This window comes from Idiotropiscis lumnitzeri, chromosome 3 (assembly GCF_059441095.1).
Source record: "Idiotropiscis lumnitzeri isolate Australia: NSW breed Sydney's pygmy pipehorse chromosome 3, RoL_Ilum_1.0, whole genome shotgun sequence".
In the NCBI taxonomy this organism is placed as follows: domain Eukaryota; kingdom Metazoa; phylum Chordata; class Actinopteri; order Syngnathiformes; family Syngnathidae; genus Idiotropiscis; species Idiotropiscis lumnitzeri.
This window is the reverse complement of record NC_142393.1, coordinates 19,661,987-19,678,702: the sequence shown is the minus strand read 5'-3', so window position 1 is coordinate 19,678,702 and position 16,716 is coordinate 19,661,987. Positions and strand designations below refer to the sequence as shown.

General features: G+C 39.4%; 1 protein-coding gene across 4 annotated transcripts in view; it reads right to left on the bottom strand.

Moving 5' to 3' along the window:
• The window catches only part of kazna (kazrin, periplakin interacting protein a), a 121,811-nt gene that overhangs the window by 18,151 nt on the left and 86,944 nt on the right, over window positions 1-16,716 (bottom strand). For 3 of the 4 annotated variants that reach the window (XM_088290643.1, XM_088290644.1, XM_088290646.1), the window contains one exon: window positions 5,188-5,379. In XM_088290643.1, the coding sequence (XP_088146769.1) occupies window positions 5,188-5,379 (192 nt within the window). Of the gene's footprint in view, window positions 1-5,187; window positions 5,380-14,452; window positions 14,685-16,716 lie in introns of those variants that run through there. The other variant, XM_088290647.1, reaches the window with a different exon arrangement.

Genomic DNA, 16,716 nt, shown 5'->3' with positions numbered 1-16,716 from the left:
CTGGTTTCTACCTTGGCACGTGACTCATACCTAGGCAACTTTTAATGGAAATTGTAGCAGTATTAATAGTAATAAAGGTATACTAAATGGTGATATTGTTGCAAACAAGTCAGTTGAGAGTGTAAACTCCTTTACTGATTTTCGTTCCCTACAAAAGAACTCTGTGTTTGCACGTCAACAGGTTTCTCAGACTGAGAAGTACATGGAGGAAAACAAAACAGCTCTGGTATGTGCAGAAAGAAAGAGAGAACCTCGTTCAAAGATGCTGTTGAATTGAGCCCGAAACACTGTGGCTGTCTTATATGCTGCACCTGTGACTGTTGGGCAACAGCCACCCGCCTGATATCTGACAAGACAACACACCCACTGTGACTCGGTAAAAGGGACCATTGGTGCTTAGTACCTCGACATCGTTTGCATGCTTAATGAATGAAGATGATGAAGGTGATCTTGTTGTGCCGATGAACTGCGTGGGAAAGCATTTATTGACAGCTGTATTAAATCCCACTCATACTCCTTGGCTTTGTTTTAACCTTCCACGCATATTTTACAGTTTGAGTAGGAGGTGTTTCTGAAGTACCAATTTACACTAATGGCGTCACTTTATGTATCGTATTCAAGGTAACTATTCCAGGCAATAGTACAGGTAAGTTTCCAAAGTTGCCAAGGTCAGCATTAAGGGTACAAGAGGAGGACCTTTGAGGATGCCAGGGCAGTGAGCATGACAGTACACCCTACTCCTAAAGTGTTGCAACAGTGAGGACAAATCGTTTATTGTTAAATAAATAGGTATCAACATTCGAGCTCGTATTTCCAGGCAATTACATTTGGATCTCATATACAACTCAAAAAAATGGAAGTCAGTCTTTTGTTGCAAAGGTGTGTTTTACGTGCACCAAATATCTACACTCGGTTTTAAAATGGGGCCGGGCAATAAATCAAAATTAAATTACGATTAAGATAATTACACCCAACGATTGCAAAATTGGCGTCATCGTAAAAAATAGTATTATATAAATATACCATCGTTAAAATAGTGTTCACTTTACAATATCTAATACTATAGTTTGTCTACATGAGTTAAAAAATTTGAGCGTCCGATTGTTTATTTAAATGTCACATCAGTTACACATTTTTGGGGGTTCGCCCCCCCTAAAATATTTGTTTGAAAAATCGTGATTTCAATAATGACTAAAACAATTTTTTTCATAATTGAGCTGAATCCCAATGAACCCTATATTTTTATATGTTTGAGACAACGGCTAAATAGAAGCTATTGTAATCATTCATCCAGGAACAAGACAATAGCCCAATACACAAATTAAAAACTCAAATTAAGAAGTTTATCAGTGCATATAAGTGGACTCTAGACTCACTGTTTCACTACGTTTGGTGGGGATTGTAAACTTCTGAACTTTGCATGGTTCAGTTCAGTGCAGTACGCATCCCTAAATGTCACACAAGTGCCCCTTTGTCAGATTTGAGATTCACTTACCAAGGATGATGTTGGACACACAAATATCCTTCAAGAATTCAATGTCATGTTATTTAAGGGAAACCGACCTGACCACAATCCCACCTACACACCACACATGCTTGATCAGGCTTTAGCTGAGCCAAACAAATGAAAATTTACTGTTTGGCAAATAGGTGGCCTACTGGTGTACTGCTACTCCATTTTCTGGGTACACTATCCCCAGATGATCAATGTTTTTAGAAAGAGGAGATGGTTAATACGACATAACTGCCTTAGTCCTATCACTTAATCTCTTTCCAAACTGGCCGTACTTCCCACTGCCAAATTCCTTGTGTTTAATGGAAGCATCCGTTACTGCAATGTGTTAAAAGCCTTCATGTGCTGGCCGCTTTCATGATACTTAGCTCCTGAACAGCTTAGACTGCCCACACAAGAAGGGATACAGTATTGTATATCATTGGTTGCCAAACAGGAAATATGGACACTTCAGAGAGTTGATAAAGGCTTAGCTCGACATTTTCCTGTTGACACAGCAGCTGTAACCTCGCAAGACTCTGAGTTCCATTTGAAATGATTTTGGGGGCTCAAAAATACTTTTTGGAGAGGTTGTTTGATGAGACATGTTAATGAATGGTTCATGTGTGGTATGCCCATGTCTTCAAATATAATTAGGAAAAGCCACAGCTTCCACTGCAGAAGTAGAATTTATCTCATGGTAATAAAGACACTTCATTTTTTGCCAAGTACAGAGAAACCACCCCCTTTGAGGTTTCCATGTTCATGGTCCCGGTATTTGGCCCATTTTTTAAAGTGTAAAGTTTTATTAATTCAGTATTTTTGCCATCTACCAAGTTTGAATCCTGCGCGTCATGAAAAAATACACGTTTACTGTTTTAGCCAATCCGAGCGTTGCTATCATTTTGTTAGTCAATAACAATAACTTAACTGCCGATTGTGTTCTATTAGTGGGGAGACAGTGCACCGCTCGCCTTGCGGATCGCGTCCGCATTTTCCTTTCCTGTTCAAAATGTAATGTTTGCGTTTGTGAGATCATGACATGAGAAACATTGCCAGCCAGCAACTGCCCATAAGCAAATTCATAACAAAAAATACGTATAAATTAAAAAAAAAAAAAAGTTATTTCAGCGGTGAATTGGGAATGCACTTCATCATCTTCACCATCGTCATCATGGTTGTGAGTACAAATTGTTTGTACAATATTTTTGATTTTGCGCTCTCAATATATGTCTTAACTGTTTTTGTGTCATTTTAAAAGAGTGTTTAAAGACCATCAAAACAACTAAAGTGCCGTACGTGCATGGTTGTACAAGACGCACCAAGAATCCTCTTCTCTTTATGATATTAAGTGTGTAAAATATTCAGAGAAACTTGTCAACTGTCTTTTGAAGGACATTGAATCTAAATCAAAGCAGATAAAAAGTGTTGCTACTTTTAGTACAACATACAAATTTGAAAATGATGTGACCTGTGTACTGCATTTAACACTGAAAAGCTGCAGTATGGCAAATAAACGCTAAAGCAATCCGACATTTATCTTTGTTAAATAATGTCTTGTGCATGCCCAGAAAGCCAGCTACAAAATCGAACCCTAATGCTGCTTAAAGCTCCAATTCAAATTAGATCAATTAAGAAACGCGTTAGTCCCCATTTACATGCAAAAGTCTGTCAAGAGACACGTGTACCAATCAATGCGTGAGTTGCGCTTTTGATCGTATAGACAATGAAAACAAAGACCATCCTCATCACCTGCCATGTTCAAAGCTTGCATGCAGAGTAACAGTTGACTTTGTTACACTCATCAAATTGTTGAAGAAAAAAAAATTAAAAAATTAAATGAAGTCAGAGTGGTGTCACATCAGGGCCTTCAAAGACTTCTCTGCAGGCCCAAACATAATCAAAAGCACAGTGATACATACAACTTAAATGAAATGGTAATCATTTATTTCCAACAGACTTCTGTCGCCGTTTCATAGAGTGTGCTTTGGCGCCACGGCTTCCAGTCATTTGTGGGTGAATTTTCTTTTTTTGTTCAATCATATCGGAAATTTGTGGGCACTGCATATGAGTGGAACAGCGAACATGCAGACTAGCAGGAGCAAAAAAGGAGGTCCCTGCATCAACATGTCCGGTGGATATGGAGATGATGCGGTTGATCTGGAGTTTTTATATTGAGAGCTTTTGAGTTATTTATGTTTTTTTCTTTAGTAATAGTAGAATATATAGCATGAAAAATACAACTATATTCTGATAACATTCACATATTTGTTCTTGTTCGTACCGCTTCTCTTTTACTCAAATAAAGCTAAATCCCCACAAAAAGAAAGAACAGCTTACACAGTAAATCAGTATTGCCTTTTTGAACTTACCCCCAACAAACAATATAACTGACAATTTCCTGTTGTCCTCGTTCACACGCTGTCTTTATGGTAAAGCAGATCCCCCTGCTTGACATTTCCGGCCTTGTAAGCCAACCCAAATTCCCCTGATTGAAGCTTTTAGTAGCAGCTGATTACTCTCACTCCACGCTCGGGTTGGTCTTTGATTCTGTCTCCATACATTCTTTACCAGTGCAAAGATTTAGTATAATACAAGTCCCAATAAATTGTCGAATAAAGAGACATTCCAGGAATTTCGAGTTCATTTTCACATACCAGTCGTTGCATCATGATCATCATTGCATTAGCCAAACACATTCCAAACATTTTGACAGTTCCCACTGAGCAACCGCTTTTATTCTTGACAGCTGGCAAAAAGTACTTTTAACATCGGTGAGGACGTACAGACCAGTAGCTGTTATGACTTTACTACAATGGCTTAAAAAGAAATTACGATATAAAACCATAGGGATAGTCTTACAGAAAAAAAAATTTGGGTTTACATTTGAGTGACTCACATGTGCCTCATTGAGCTGCAGCAGCATTTCACAGACCAAAACACTCACCAGCAGTCCATAATGCAGCCAAATATGTAGCAACTAACACATCTCATTATGGCGATATAAAAATAATACCCTGCTTTCAGGTCAGGTCATAAAAAATAAATAGAGAACCCGCAGGCAATTCTTCTTTTGTTTTTAAGAAGTGGTCTTGAATGGAGTATGCACAGGAACAATCGTCATCAACATACAGAAATTGTTTCGATTTGCACGACATGTACAATAATAAAGGTACAGTGAAAGGGATAATTATTTTGACAATGTCAATTTGAACCATTTAAAGCAGCGGTTCCGAACACCCGGGGGCCAGTATGGTCCGTGGGCCACTTGGGGTGGGGCCGCACTGATGAGGGGGAAAAAACCCCCAAATAAAACAATAGAAAAAGAACATGCAGTACTTTATTATTCAAGGACATTTATTTTTGAAAATTAACTTGCTTTTTTCTGTAACATTGGGCTCTTGTCAAGATGCTTTTTGTCTCAGTCGAATTATGATATCAAAATCACAAGCTAGCAAAATGTGTACGACCTCATGCGCAGCCCGCTCTGTACAATATGCGGTGAGCACCCAAACGCGCCCCGCCCCACCGTAGGCGCTACCGGTACGTGCCAGAACAAAGGTTGGGGGCCACTAAATCAAAGTAGCCTGACTTTTTATATTTAATTACGGTGACCATCAAAGAGATTACAGCGGATCGTAAGGGTGACTTTGTTGAGTTTTAAAGAGCACATGCTGCCCTGCTGAAGTTCTGACCTTGCAAAGCCTCCTTGGCTCGGTCCAGCTCTTGCTCTTTTTGGGCCAGCTGCACGCGGAGCTCGGTGGCAGAAAGCACGTCGGCCGAACATCCTCCTTGGCTCTCCTCCAGGTCTTTACTCAACATATCCTTCATATGGCGCAGCAGGTGCACCTCTTCCTGCAGTTGGGCCACCTCCTCACGAAGTAGAACTAACACAACAACACACAAGGTGGTAGAGCGTGAAAAGGCTGCATGGATTTTTGGAATGACATCACAAAAGAAAATAGAAACCATGCTGCAAAAGTAGACCAAAATAAACATTGTTAGTTTAACACTTCGCTTGATCATTATCATTTTATAATTTGCAAGCCTTTTGACTGAGGTCTTGTTGGATTTGTTGCCATCGCCCTAAAATTGTTTCATTATTAATTTACAAACTACTTAAAAATTATTGGCAGGGATAAACCCATAAGAAGATTCACCACATCTGATTTCAGTATTGGTGTGATGTGAGCTCTCTAGATAATAATAATAAGAAGAATATTAATAATAAAGTTTCAGTGGGTTGGAAATAGTGGACAGCCATTTATTTTTTTCACATGGCCTCCAGGTTGCAAAGACACATGCACTGAAGCTGTGCATTACAAATGACATTCTGGGTGGGAGTCCGTTGATTTGTTCATCCCCCCTGCAGGTGCCAATCCACCCGGCTGTAGCTGCCAACTTCATTGCGGCTCACAACTGGAGAACAATGAGTAGGAAAATCATTTTTTTCTGACCCCTGACAATGGGGGAAAAAAAAAAATCAACCATTTTATGAGAGGAATCTGAATGTCACCACTGGTAAAATTGGCAATCCAGTACATTTTAGGAACTTTTGTTCGTGACAAATGGTTCAAATAGAGGCTAGCGAGGCTAACGGCATCTGATCTTCGTTGGTGCATGGACCAGCAAAAAAAAAAAAAGCGCACTCACTGTCATCCATCTCCGCCTCCATTTCATCTGACGGTCCCAAACAGGCTCAGCCCCATTGTGATTATTGCTCACTGAAACCGTAAATGGAACCTCCATCATAGGCCATTCATGTAAATGACTGCTTAAATCTGCACACTTGCACAATAGCGAGAACGCAGACCTGCACTTGCTATCAGCGAATTACGAATGTGAGTGCTGTCATTTCCTACTTTTATGGTTTAGGGAAAATAGATTGAACTGACCCTTCCAATAATACAGAAGCCGTTGTGGGACCGCTTTGCAGCAGCAGAAACCGGTCGAAATGGTTCCAATGTATCAGCACATCTTTAGGGAGACACAATCTGTCATCCTCTCTTCTGACATCAAAACGTGAGGCGACTATTTTTCAGAAAGAAAAAAGTGACTCATCTTTATAAAGCCTGCAAATATTTAGGCTAACATCTTGTAATTTATCTGGAATTCTGTTTTTTTTTTACTTCATCGGCCTTAGATCTTACACAATCTCTTAAATTTTTGCGGGAGATGTGCAATTTACCTACACTAAGAAGAACAATTACCAGTTAATGCCGATTATTCATGAGCGTGCCCAAAATATAACATCTCAGCCGAAAAGTTTGGTGCATCTTTTAGTCGAAATAAAGCACAAGATAAACGGCATGCAGTGCTACTAACTGAGCATAAGTGAACCTCATTTTAGAAGCACTGATGACTGCCACTATACCTTTCCTATTTCAACAGCATGGATGTTTTAATGACGCGGGCAAAATGCTTTACTCTGGTCCTTAAGATAAAGTAGCTTTTAGATAATACATCAATGGAAGCCCTCCATGTGTCTGAGTCAGACTCACCTTCTTCGTCTCTCATTTTCACCCCCCATTCCAAAAAAAAAAAAGAAAAAAAAAGCAGAAATTGGAAAGCAAAGCTAAAAAAACATCCAACAGTTTGCCACAGAGGCCAGCGGCCATGAGGCATGTGAAATTGGACTTGGCTGATTTGAGATTGGAGGTCAAAAGCTGATAGAGAACGACACGGTGTGTGTACGTGCGTACTTTTCTGTGTGGGAAGTGCTGTGGTGGCACTGTAGTCGCTACACATCTTCTGTATAGAAAGTGTGAACACATTAACGGCCATGACATGATGCAGCAGCGACACTATCATGGAGCCTCAAGAGATTACTCGAATGTAGTTTGGACTAATTATGTTTGTGTAGCCTTAATTAATACTCTGCGCTACTGTGCACATTGTCATGATGATGACTACAGTTACATGGCAACATCCTCACCCCAACAAGAGCGCCTCCATACAGGGCATGCATATCCAATTGAACATGCTGATGACATTGATTAATACAGCAAAGACTAATGCTGGAACACCGTATTCTGCGCAAAAGAAAGGAAAAAAAAAAAGCTACGACTGTGCAACACAGGAAAATTGTAAATTGTTGCCTTTGTTCCCTAACATGCATTTTTATGTGTAAATGGTTCCAGACTTTAATTTGTTCAAAGTGCTAGTTAAATTGCGCAATCACATTATTTCGGCTTGTATAGTTAATGAGACGCGTGAAGGTGGTTTGCCCGTGTTGAATAATCCAAAACTGCGTCGACGCATGCCATTGGTTTCTCTATGATCTGCCAAATTTTAGGTGCTTTACTGCCATCTCAAGGCAACAGTGGAGCCCATCAACACTAATCAGCCATGACAAGTTCTATGCAGCACCAATTTCAAAGTTTTCCTTAGTGGAGCGTATTAAATGGTGATATATCACTAAAAAAAAAAAAAAAAAAAAAAAAACAAATAGAAAAAAAATGGCAATGATGATTCTTCTGACATTCACTGATGAGATGTGATGAGAGAAATGCATTTCTCAGTCATACCAACAGTGTCCTTCAGAAGAAGCAATCAAGTAGTTGCAATGTAAATAATTTCAATAGATACTATATCTTTATATCTTTTTAAATGCGGCTGTTTTAATCCTACATTCCGCTCTCCTGCACATGCCACAGTTGAGCTTTTACATTCAATCTCTGGACTGAAAATGTGCAACAACCATGGCAGAGAAAATGCATCTGCCAGCACTCGCTAAGAAAAAAACCTTGGAATGATTTTATCCAATGAAGCAAAGGGATTTCACAGATTTTGTCAGAATCAATCAATATTTATCCATACATTCAACATTAATGGCATCTTCCATCTTAGAAGTCTTGTGGAACTGTTGAGGCATATTTCCACTAACAGAAGAACTTCAGAAGCATTCAAACATTTAACAGTCCACTATAATAGGCTATCATTTAAATTTGGAAATAGCAGAGATTGTAGAGGAAAAATCTATGACAACAGCTGCCTGAATTTTGACCTCTATAAAAACCATGAAGTCAGTTTGTATACTACATCAACACCAAAAACTGCAAGCCGCTGATAGCAAATTCATCAGTGCCTCACGACGATAGCAGGTGTGAGTGATGAAGGCAGCTTTCAGAGAGGGTCTGCGGGTGCTTGGAGCGGGATTAGCGAGTCAATTCTCATGAGCTGAACAATCTCCCTGTGTCGCTGGAGGGAATGAAAGGGTCACAGTTGATGAAAATGAGAAAGGATAGAGGGAAGAAAAAAAAACAACTTGCCTCAGGACACAGAAATCAAACGAATATTTTACATCACTGGCGATGACGACGAAAAAAACAAAAAGGTATTGAATAAGTATTACATTTTAAAAAACAATAAAAGACAAAAAAAAGTTTGCACCTGCTTTCAAGCACATTTACACTTAATGGTTACATATTCACAATTAGGTCATGTACAGTATATCACTGAAATGAGACAGAGCTGACAAACTATAGTAAACAATTTTCTGAAAAATGTATCGAATTTTCATTTTGAGAGAGAGCGAGAGAGAGACTATTTTTGTCTGTGTACTAACTCAATAAAATCAAGTCATTGCATTTGCACAAATTAATAATGATAATAAATAATAAACAAAAATGTATATATTTAAAAAAAGGCAAGATCCCAGACATTTTAGTGCCACTCGACATTGTATTGCTAATATATTTTTCAAGGACTGAAATGCAAACAAATGAGTGAAAATATCCACCATTAGCAACACTTCACTGAACCATGGCCATTTTTGTATTCCAAATATGACAGTAATAACACAGTACAGTGTCAAAGTTGTTCTATGATAAATGAAGGTGTCTTTAGCGCACAGTTGATTGGAGGTAATAATCTGGAAATGAAACTTCACTTTGTACCGCCGCCCTTTTTCAATCCTCGCCACTGATATTAATCAATTAAGACAAGCTGCAATTGCGGTTTGCCTCAAGTAGCCGATGTGGATGTGGTGGAGGGACGTAAATTGTTTTCTTCTTGCTGGCCGGGGCGTATCAGAAAATAATTGAGAAGCACTGGGTTACACCAAGACAAAAAAAAATAGGTAAAATAATATTAATTATTCAATTAATTAATTTGAACTCCCAAACATCAGAAATGTGAGGCAAACACACTAACCATTCATCCAATGTGCGTCCACAATGAAAAATGATTTCCTCCTCATCACAATGTAAAATGTTCAACTTTTTTCCCCGCAAGGCTGCATCCAGAAAAAGTGTGAGGGAAACTCTCATTTTTACCTAAAAATGCAACTGCGGTATTTCAATGTGTTATAGGTGAAAAATCAAGTAGAAGCCACACTTCACACATTTACTTTTCTTTTCACTATATAATTAAAAGAACACATTTTTAAGCTGCTCTTAGACGTATATAAATGAATTTAGCAAAACACAATGCTTCTCATCAAAAGCCCTTAACTAACAAGGTTGATCAGTACACGACATGCTCCGCTCCGCTCATCAGTCACTCTGTAGATGAAGAGGACTACATCCCACCATCTGACATCCGCATGCCTTGAAGCGAGACCATTTCATGCTTCAAGTCCTTGCAGAAATGACGACTGAACTCGAGAGAGTGGGGTTAAAGCCACACTCGACTTGTCTGTGAGCAGACAAGTGATCAGAGGGAACGATAGGCTGTAATCTTCGCATTCCACAACAATCTCTGTGTGTTGGCCTGGTGGCTGCTGATGCTATCGCTTATAATGTCTACCACTCGCATTTGCTGCAGAGAGATAACGTGAAAATAGTCGTGAAAATCTATTTGGAATTTAGTATATCTAAAGAAAGAGGAAGAATCAATTGCTTTGTTTTTTTGCAGGCTCATCCTCCTCAGACAGGATGGTCAGGCTTCTATTTGTCCCAGGTTGACGAATGGATCGATTGATTTTTGACCATGAAAATTTAGTTACTGTATACCCATGACGACAAGATTTTAATCCCTTTCAATTACAGCAACAAGGGTGTATTTAGTATTAGGCAGACACAGGCAGGTTGCTGGTCCCCTGATATTTCTCATAAAATTAGATTAATGATGTCAATTCAAAACATTTATCATTTCATTTTTCATTCACCCAATTGACAACCCATTAAAATGCTGAATCTATCATCAAGGTTCCCATGCGCCCGCTTCCCTTTTCATACATTGGACGGCTCCATTTTACTGTGGGCATATGAGTAAGAAGCGGCGTTACCCCAGCACAACGGTGAAAAAGAGAAAACGAGGGGAAAATAAACGGTTTTAATCAAAAACTACAAAAGTGGTCAACCTGACAAATTTACGTAACTGGCAGTTTCTTTCGCCGTTAGTAGCACTGCAGCCGGTTTCAGTCGAGGATGATGCAGTGGAAAAGTAGAGTGTGACACAGGTGATGTGAGTTGCACTATCAAAGTGGTTGAAATAGTAAACGACGCTCATACATTGATCAATTACGGCAAAAGTATAGAGATGAGTCAGTCCACAAAAAATATTTGATGGACTGATTCTAGTTTATAATATAGAAATTCTCAAATTCACACTTTAGTTGATGGGAAACATTTATATTGCAGTTTTTTGTGATTAATATTTACTAGATAACATAAAAACGGTTTATGTAATTGCAGCAGATTTTAAAATCAGGACAAAACGGCTTTGACTACATTCATTCACCTTTTTTCAAAACTAAAGAATTTAGGGAAATGCATTTAATTATACGACTGAGTTTGTCTTGCTCGCTCTGCTACTGATTTAACAATTTAGCAGCATGCGCAGCAAGGTCCAATGCCACAGTGTGTTGCATTTGACTGTCAGGAAGAATTAACCTTTAGCATAACCATCTTGCTGTTTGGCATTTGTATTCCACTATTTCTTTGGTTTAGACAGAACAATTTCGAAGGGATACATCTATTTCGATATGTCTGTGAATGTAATTTGGGAGAAATGCTTTGGGGGGGGGGGGATTACTTTATAAATGAATGAATTTGAGTCAATGATTACTGGTTAATTTTCCCCGAGGACAATTCTTTGAAGCCTCAGGACTATGCAACGAGGATTAAAAGTAAACCTTTGATTACATTTGCTTTTGCGAGATTAAGCGGCATTTCCAAGAATTTGGATTGAGGTTGTAGTTATGACATGAGGGTAGATTTGTTGTTTGTGATTAATGTACTGGTTGTTTGGACTCTTTAAAACAACTCGAGAAGTGAGGGATGTGCCAATGGAGTTGCAGGCTGCCGTTTAGCTTTCCAACGTGATCTCACGCGACCAATGTTTGGCATTAACAAGCAATATGACAAGAAAGAAAGCAAAACATTAAGATGCCGAAGTTGAAATGTTTCCTCACTTGAACGATGATTAGCAAAATGTTATTTGTTCATTTGATGAATTTTATGCTATTTTACAAAAACGGCTTCTGCGGGTAGTCTGTCCTTTATTTTCCGAGACATTGCAAAGGGTCATATTTGCTGTTATCTCCTTCAAGAGTTGTGTTGCCGTAAGAACCTGTTTTCCATTTATCGTAAAAAAAAAAAAATACACAGTTTCCCCAGCTTATTGCAAAAAAGTAGTTTTCAGACATTTTTATCTAGGACTGTGAGTCAAACACACGATACTGTGAGGTTTTCTGCAAGACATCCCTGCAATGAGACTTGTACAAAATCCAGCCAAGAAAGTGGATCATTTTAGACAGATTAATCCTATTGTGAGTACAAATAGATTAGTTTACACGGGTAGCGAAGGGGTTCATATTTGTCTGACAGTGCAGGTTTAAGCATTCTGTTTGCATACGCCATGTTGAGAAATAACCTTTGCAGCTGAGGACAACAGTACAGTTGCTCATAATCCAGGCTGGGGAGGTGGGCACAGGATGCTCAAATAAACAAAAACAGAATATTAATTATGTTGCTACACATGCCAAAATGGCAAGATTGAATAGGAAATATAGGTCAGGTTATGGAATTACTAGAATTGAAGATTAATTTGATGAAGCAAGGCGAATGTACTGTGTCAGTATGTAAACATGACAGCCAATCAAAGAAAAATTCTTTTTGAATCAATTTAAACATGTTGAGGAACCAAAATTACATCCGTAGACTTACAAAACCATTCCACTGTCTCGAAATGACATAACAGTTGATGAGTTTGTAAACAATGTCCAGGTCTCCCCTCCCCGGTTGGCTACAAAAATTCCAAGCATACCAAATAGTGTCACGAAAATCCACGTTACATCGCTAATGGGTCGCAAGAATATAAACAAGAGGAGGGTCTGCTGTGCGGACTTGCAAGCAAAGAAAAGAGCACCAATAAACAAAAGTTCTGACCAACAACATGCTAAATTTAAATATTGTTTGCTAAAATCAACCATTAATTCTGTTTACATGACACTTGTAATAATTACGTAATTACGCAATGACTTTAGATCCGGCTCACTGAAGCGATCGCTAATTTTGTTGCAATCCTCCCCAAACACTGCATCGTAAAATCGAGAAGAGAAGCTAAAAAGCCAATACGCCTAGGCCTCAATGCGCTACAAAGTGAATAGCGGAACTGGGCCAAACGCTCCTACTAGAACAAGTTTCTGAATCGCTGGTTTGTTGGGCACCAGAATTAATTAGCCATGTTTGCAAACTAACTAAAGGCTCCAAGTGTAAAAGTGCCCTAACTCACGATAAATGTGAGTCACTTGACCAGTGATAATCTTACTTTCAAATCTAATTAAGCAAGCCATAATGTGAGGAAGGTAACCAACACCCGAGGGAGATTCCTGCTGCCATCACCTGCAGCACAGTAAGAAAAAAAAAAAAAAAGAAGGCAATTACAAGACAAGCTCACTCAGCTGTTAACGCTACAATGCTGACACCGTCACTTCTTTCTCTGTGTGTTGCTGCAAGTATCAGACACGGGGCAAAAAAAGCTGTTGTCTAAGAGTTGGCTTTAACTTGAAGATCAAACGTCTACATTATTCGACAGACATCCACTTTTGTTACAAGTAAACGTGAATCCAGTCTTCAATGTTGTTTGCGTCTTCTTAGCAAAGCCAAACAGCTGACATAAGCAGAATTCACAGACGTCAGAGAAATCTGAGAAGAAAAGGTGAGTCATCCAGCACAATTGCAAATGCGTTACCACACTTGGAGTGGTTGGCCAAAGATGGCAATTCATAGCCTCCCGGTGTCTAGTTTGCTGCCAAAGCACTCGTTTTCAAGAACACACCTCAGTGTTAAGCTCGTACGACTTATTGAAAAATGTGTAACTTAGTCCAGCATCAAGAAACAGTTCCATACAGTAAGTGTGACAAGGAGAGTTTCTCTGTGTAATGACAAAAAGGTAACTGATCAGAAACTCACAAGACAATGAAAAAGAAAGTTGGGAGATTAATACAAACATGCATATAATTATTCGGCATGAATAAGAATAAAAAGTTAAAACCACAACTAGTAGTTTGAGTGCAAATGCGCAATCAGTACAAACATCTAGTAGTGTGTTTAGTTTAAACACACAGTAACCTTTTACTGTAGTGTGGGTTGGAAAAAAAGGTTTGAGGACAAACTTCACTTTACACAATATAGAGTGACCTCGTCCAAAACCTTGAACGCGAGTGCAAATCTCCACTCCTGTCCATGCTGTTCAGTCATTTGAATTTGTGGGTTAAAGGTCGGAACTCCACATCAACAGCGAGTTCAGATTAAAAGAACTCCACAGAGGTGAGGGCAGGTTAAAGTCTCCAAACGGCTCGACCATTAAGCAGGTGACTGGATGATAGGAGACTCACCATCAGATAAAGCCCCCGTGGACCCACGAGCGAGTTACTCAACATGGCAAAAAGCAGGCAGAAACTCTCCTCTGGAAAATAATGACCCACTGCCGTATTTCCATTTCAAGCCATTGAAAAAAAAAGACTGCATCCTCCTGTCTAATGTGGCGGCTGCGCTCGTCATTTCCACTCACCGCAATTCGTATGCTCCCTGTCTGACTTCATCCCCTTCTGAGAGGGGAGTTCTCCAAAGGATTCCAGCATCAGTCAGTAGTCTGCCAAGGCCTTTGACAATGCACAAAACCCGTTTTGTTTTATTCTTTAACAGTGGACACTCAGCTCATGAGTGCTTATATTTCCAGTGACTCCAGGAAATACCCAGTATCCAGGTGCTGCCGCCGCGGTGTTCCCTCTTAGTGCACCTGTTTAAGGCGACTCCCACCGCTTCTGTAATACAGTGCACCCGGCCCCTCCTCCGCCATTCAAACAGTGGACTGAGCTCAGTGGGGCTGTCGCTATTTTCCCATATTGCTCAAACAGAGACACACATACAAAAACACGGGCGCAGTCAAGTCAAGGTGTTGGTTTGCAGACAGGTGAGTGTGAATGCAAGCTGACCGCAGCATGCTGCACGGCAACACGCTTGACAGCTGTTGACTTGCCTCAGGGTCGACACAAACAGTATGCTAATAATGCTTGAATTTAAAGCACTCGACGTACTCAAAAGCAGAATGCCGCCATCCCTTGGTGTGTTCAAATCAAATTCACTTTCTTAGATGAGGAAATGTTGCAGTTCTGTTTTGGATAGTCTCGACACAGTCCACTTTCCAAATCCGCTTTGTGAGTCCATTATTTGCACACAATGTGAACCATACCAGTCTAAGAACAGTCACTATGCGATGAAAGCATTTGAGAGGTTTTATTCCTTTGCAATTTTCTTCATAAAAATAAGAAAACTGTAACTATTTTGGCCAACGTTGAGGTCAAATAATGTTCTAATCTGGAGTGATGTGATCAAATGAAGCTGACCTTTGTTCACACAGGTCATTTTGGTACGGTGACCATCAGAGGTAACATAAAAAAAAAAGGAGTTTGACGTACTCCCCAAATCAGTTCATAACTATGTGCCATAAAATTTGGTCTTTTGAGTGCACCGGTATCCACTGAATTTAAAAAAAAAAAAAAAAAACAACGTAGATTTTGTTTTTCAATCATGAGCACTTTCTGGCTGACGGTAGTCGTAGAGTTACAAAGGTAGAGTTGATGGATGGTGTTGAGAAGAGGATAGTCACCAAACTAAAATCAATGCGGTAGAATAAGAGTTGTCTCAATGGTTTAAAATGACTCCAATAGTGATAATTTCCATGAGCCCGTCTATGTTGTTTCCAATGTGTATCATCATCATACTAGCGGACTTATAATCGGGTAATTACCATGGCAATAACGCTGTGTTGAAAGTACTTTGAATGTACATTTATGACAAATGAATAGCTTGAAGCAAGAACACGTTGCCTCTCATTTGGGGAACTAAATACTGCACATCCAGGGCAGAGCAGAAGACAAATAGAAGAGAAAAAACAACAACAAAAAAAAAACACCTTTTTGAAGGAAATAAAAGGTTGCAACCATGAAATCTAACAAAATATACAGAAAAAATAGTGGTTGTGGAATGATGAGGTTGTTCACTAGAACAGAACAATTTGAAAAATGTATGAACAGTAAACAAAATTTTGGTGAGTAAAGAGAAGCTAAGAAAAAGCCATAAATAAAGCGCTTCTCTAGGCAGAAGCAGGGTACAACCTGAACTGGTTGTCAGCCAATCACATGGCCCACAAAGACAAACAACCACTCGCTCTCACAATCACACTTGGGGGCAATTCAGAGTGTTCAATCAATGCATGTTTTTGGAATGTGGGAGAAAACACGCAGACCCAGGGAGAACATGCAAACTCCACACAGGAAGGCCGGAGACGGAATCGAACCTTACACTTTCTGAACTGTGAGGCAGACGTCGTCCACCATGCCGCCCTAACCTTAATATGTTTCTCTTTCTTTTTTACAGTAACTCACTGTCCCTGTTCTACTGAGCGGATGTATAATGGCTTAACTGAGGAAAATGAATACAGTGGGAGTGATAAAAAATGTATCGGTCACCCGCAGATTTAATGATGCAGTCTCAGGATCAAAGCTGGAATTTTCTGTTGCTGGATTTGGTGTTATGGCCACATGTTTTAATATTGTAGAACACCAATCCTTTTTTAGTCTAAGTTTTCTCATAAGAGGCTGTTAAGGGGATGTTAAGAGTTGTGGTTTATAAGGTCAGCAAGAAATTGTTTCGAAAGGAGCTGAAGTGCATTGGCCTTGTACTCAATATCTTGGAATTGCAAGAAGGAGAAAGTGGATAAAAGCCGTAATAGTGTAATTTATCACGTCTTTCTGTGGGATGGAAAGCTACATA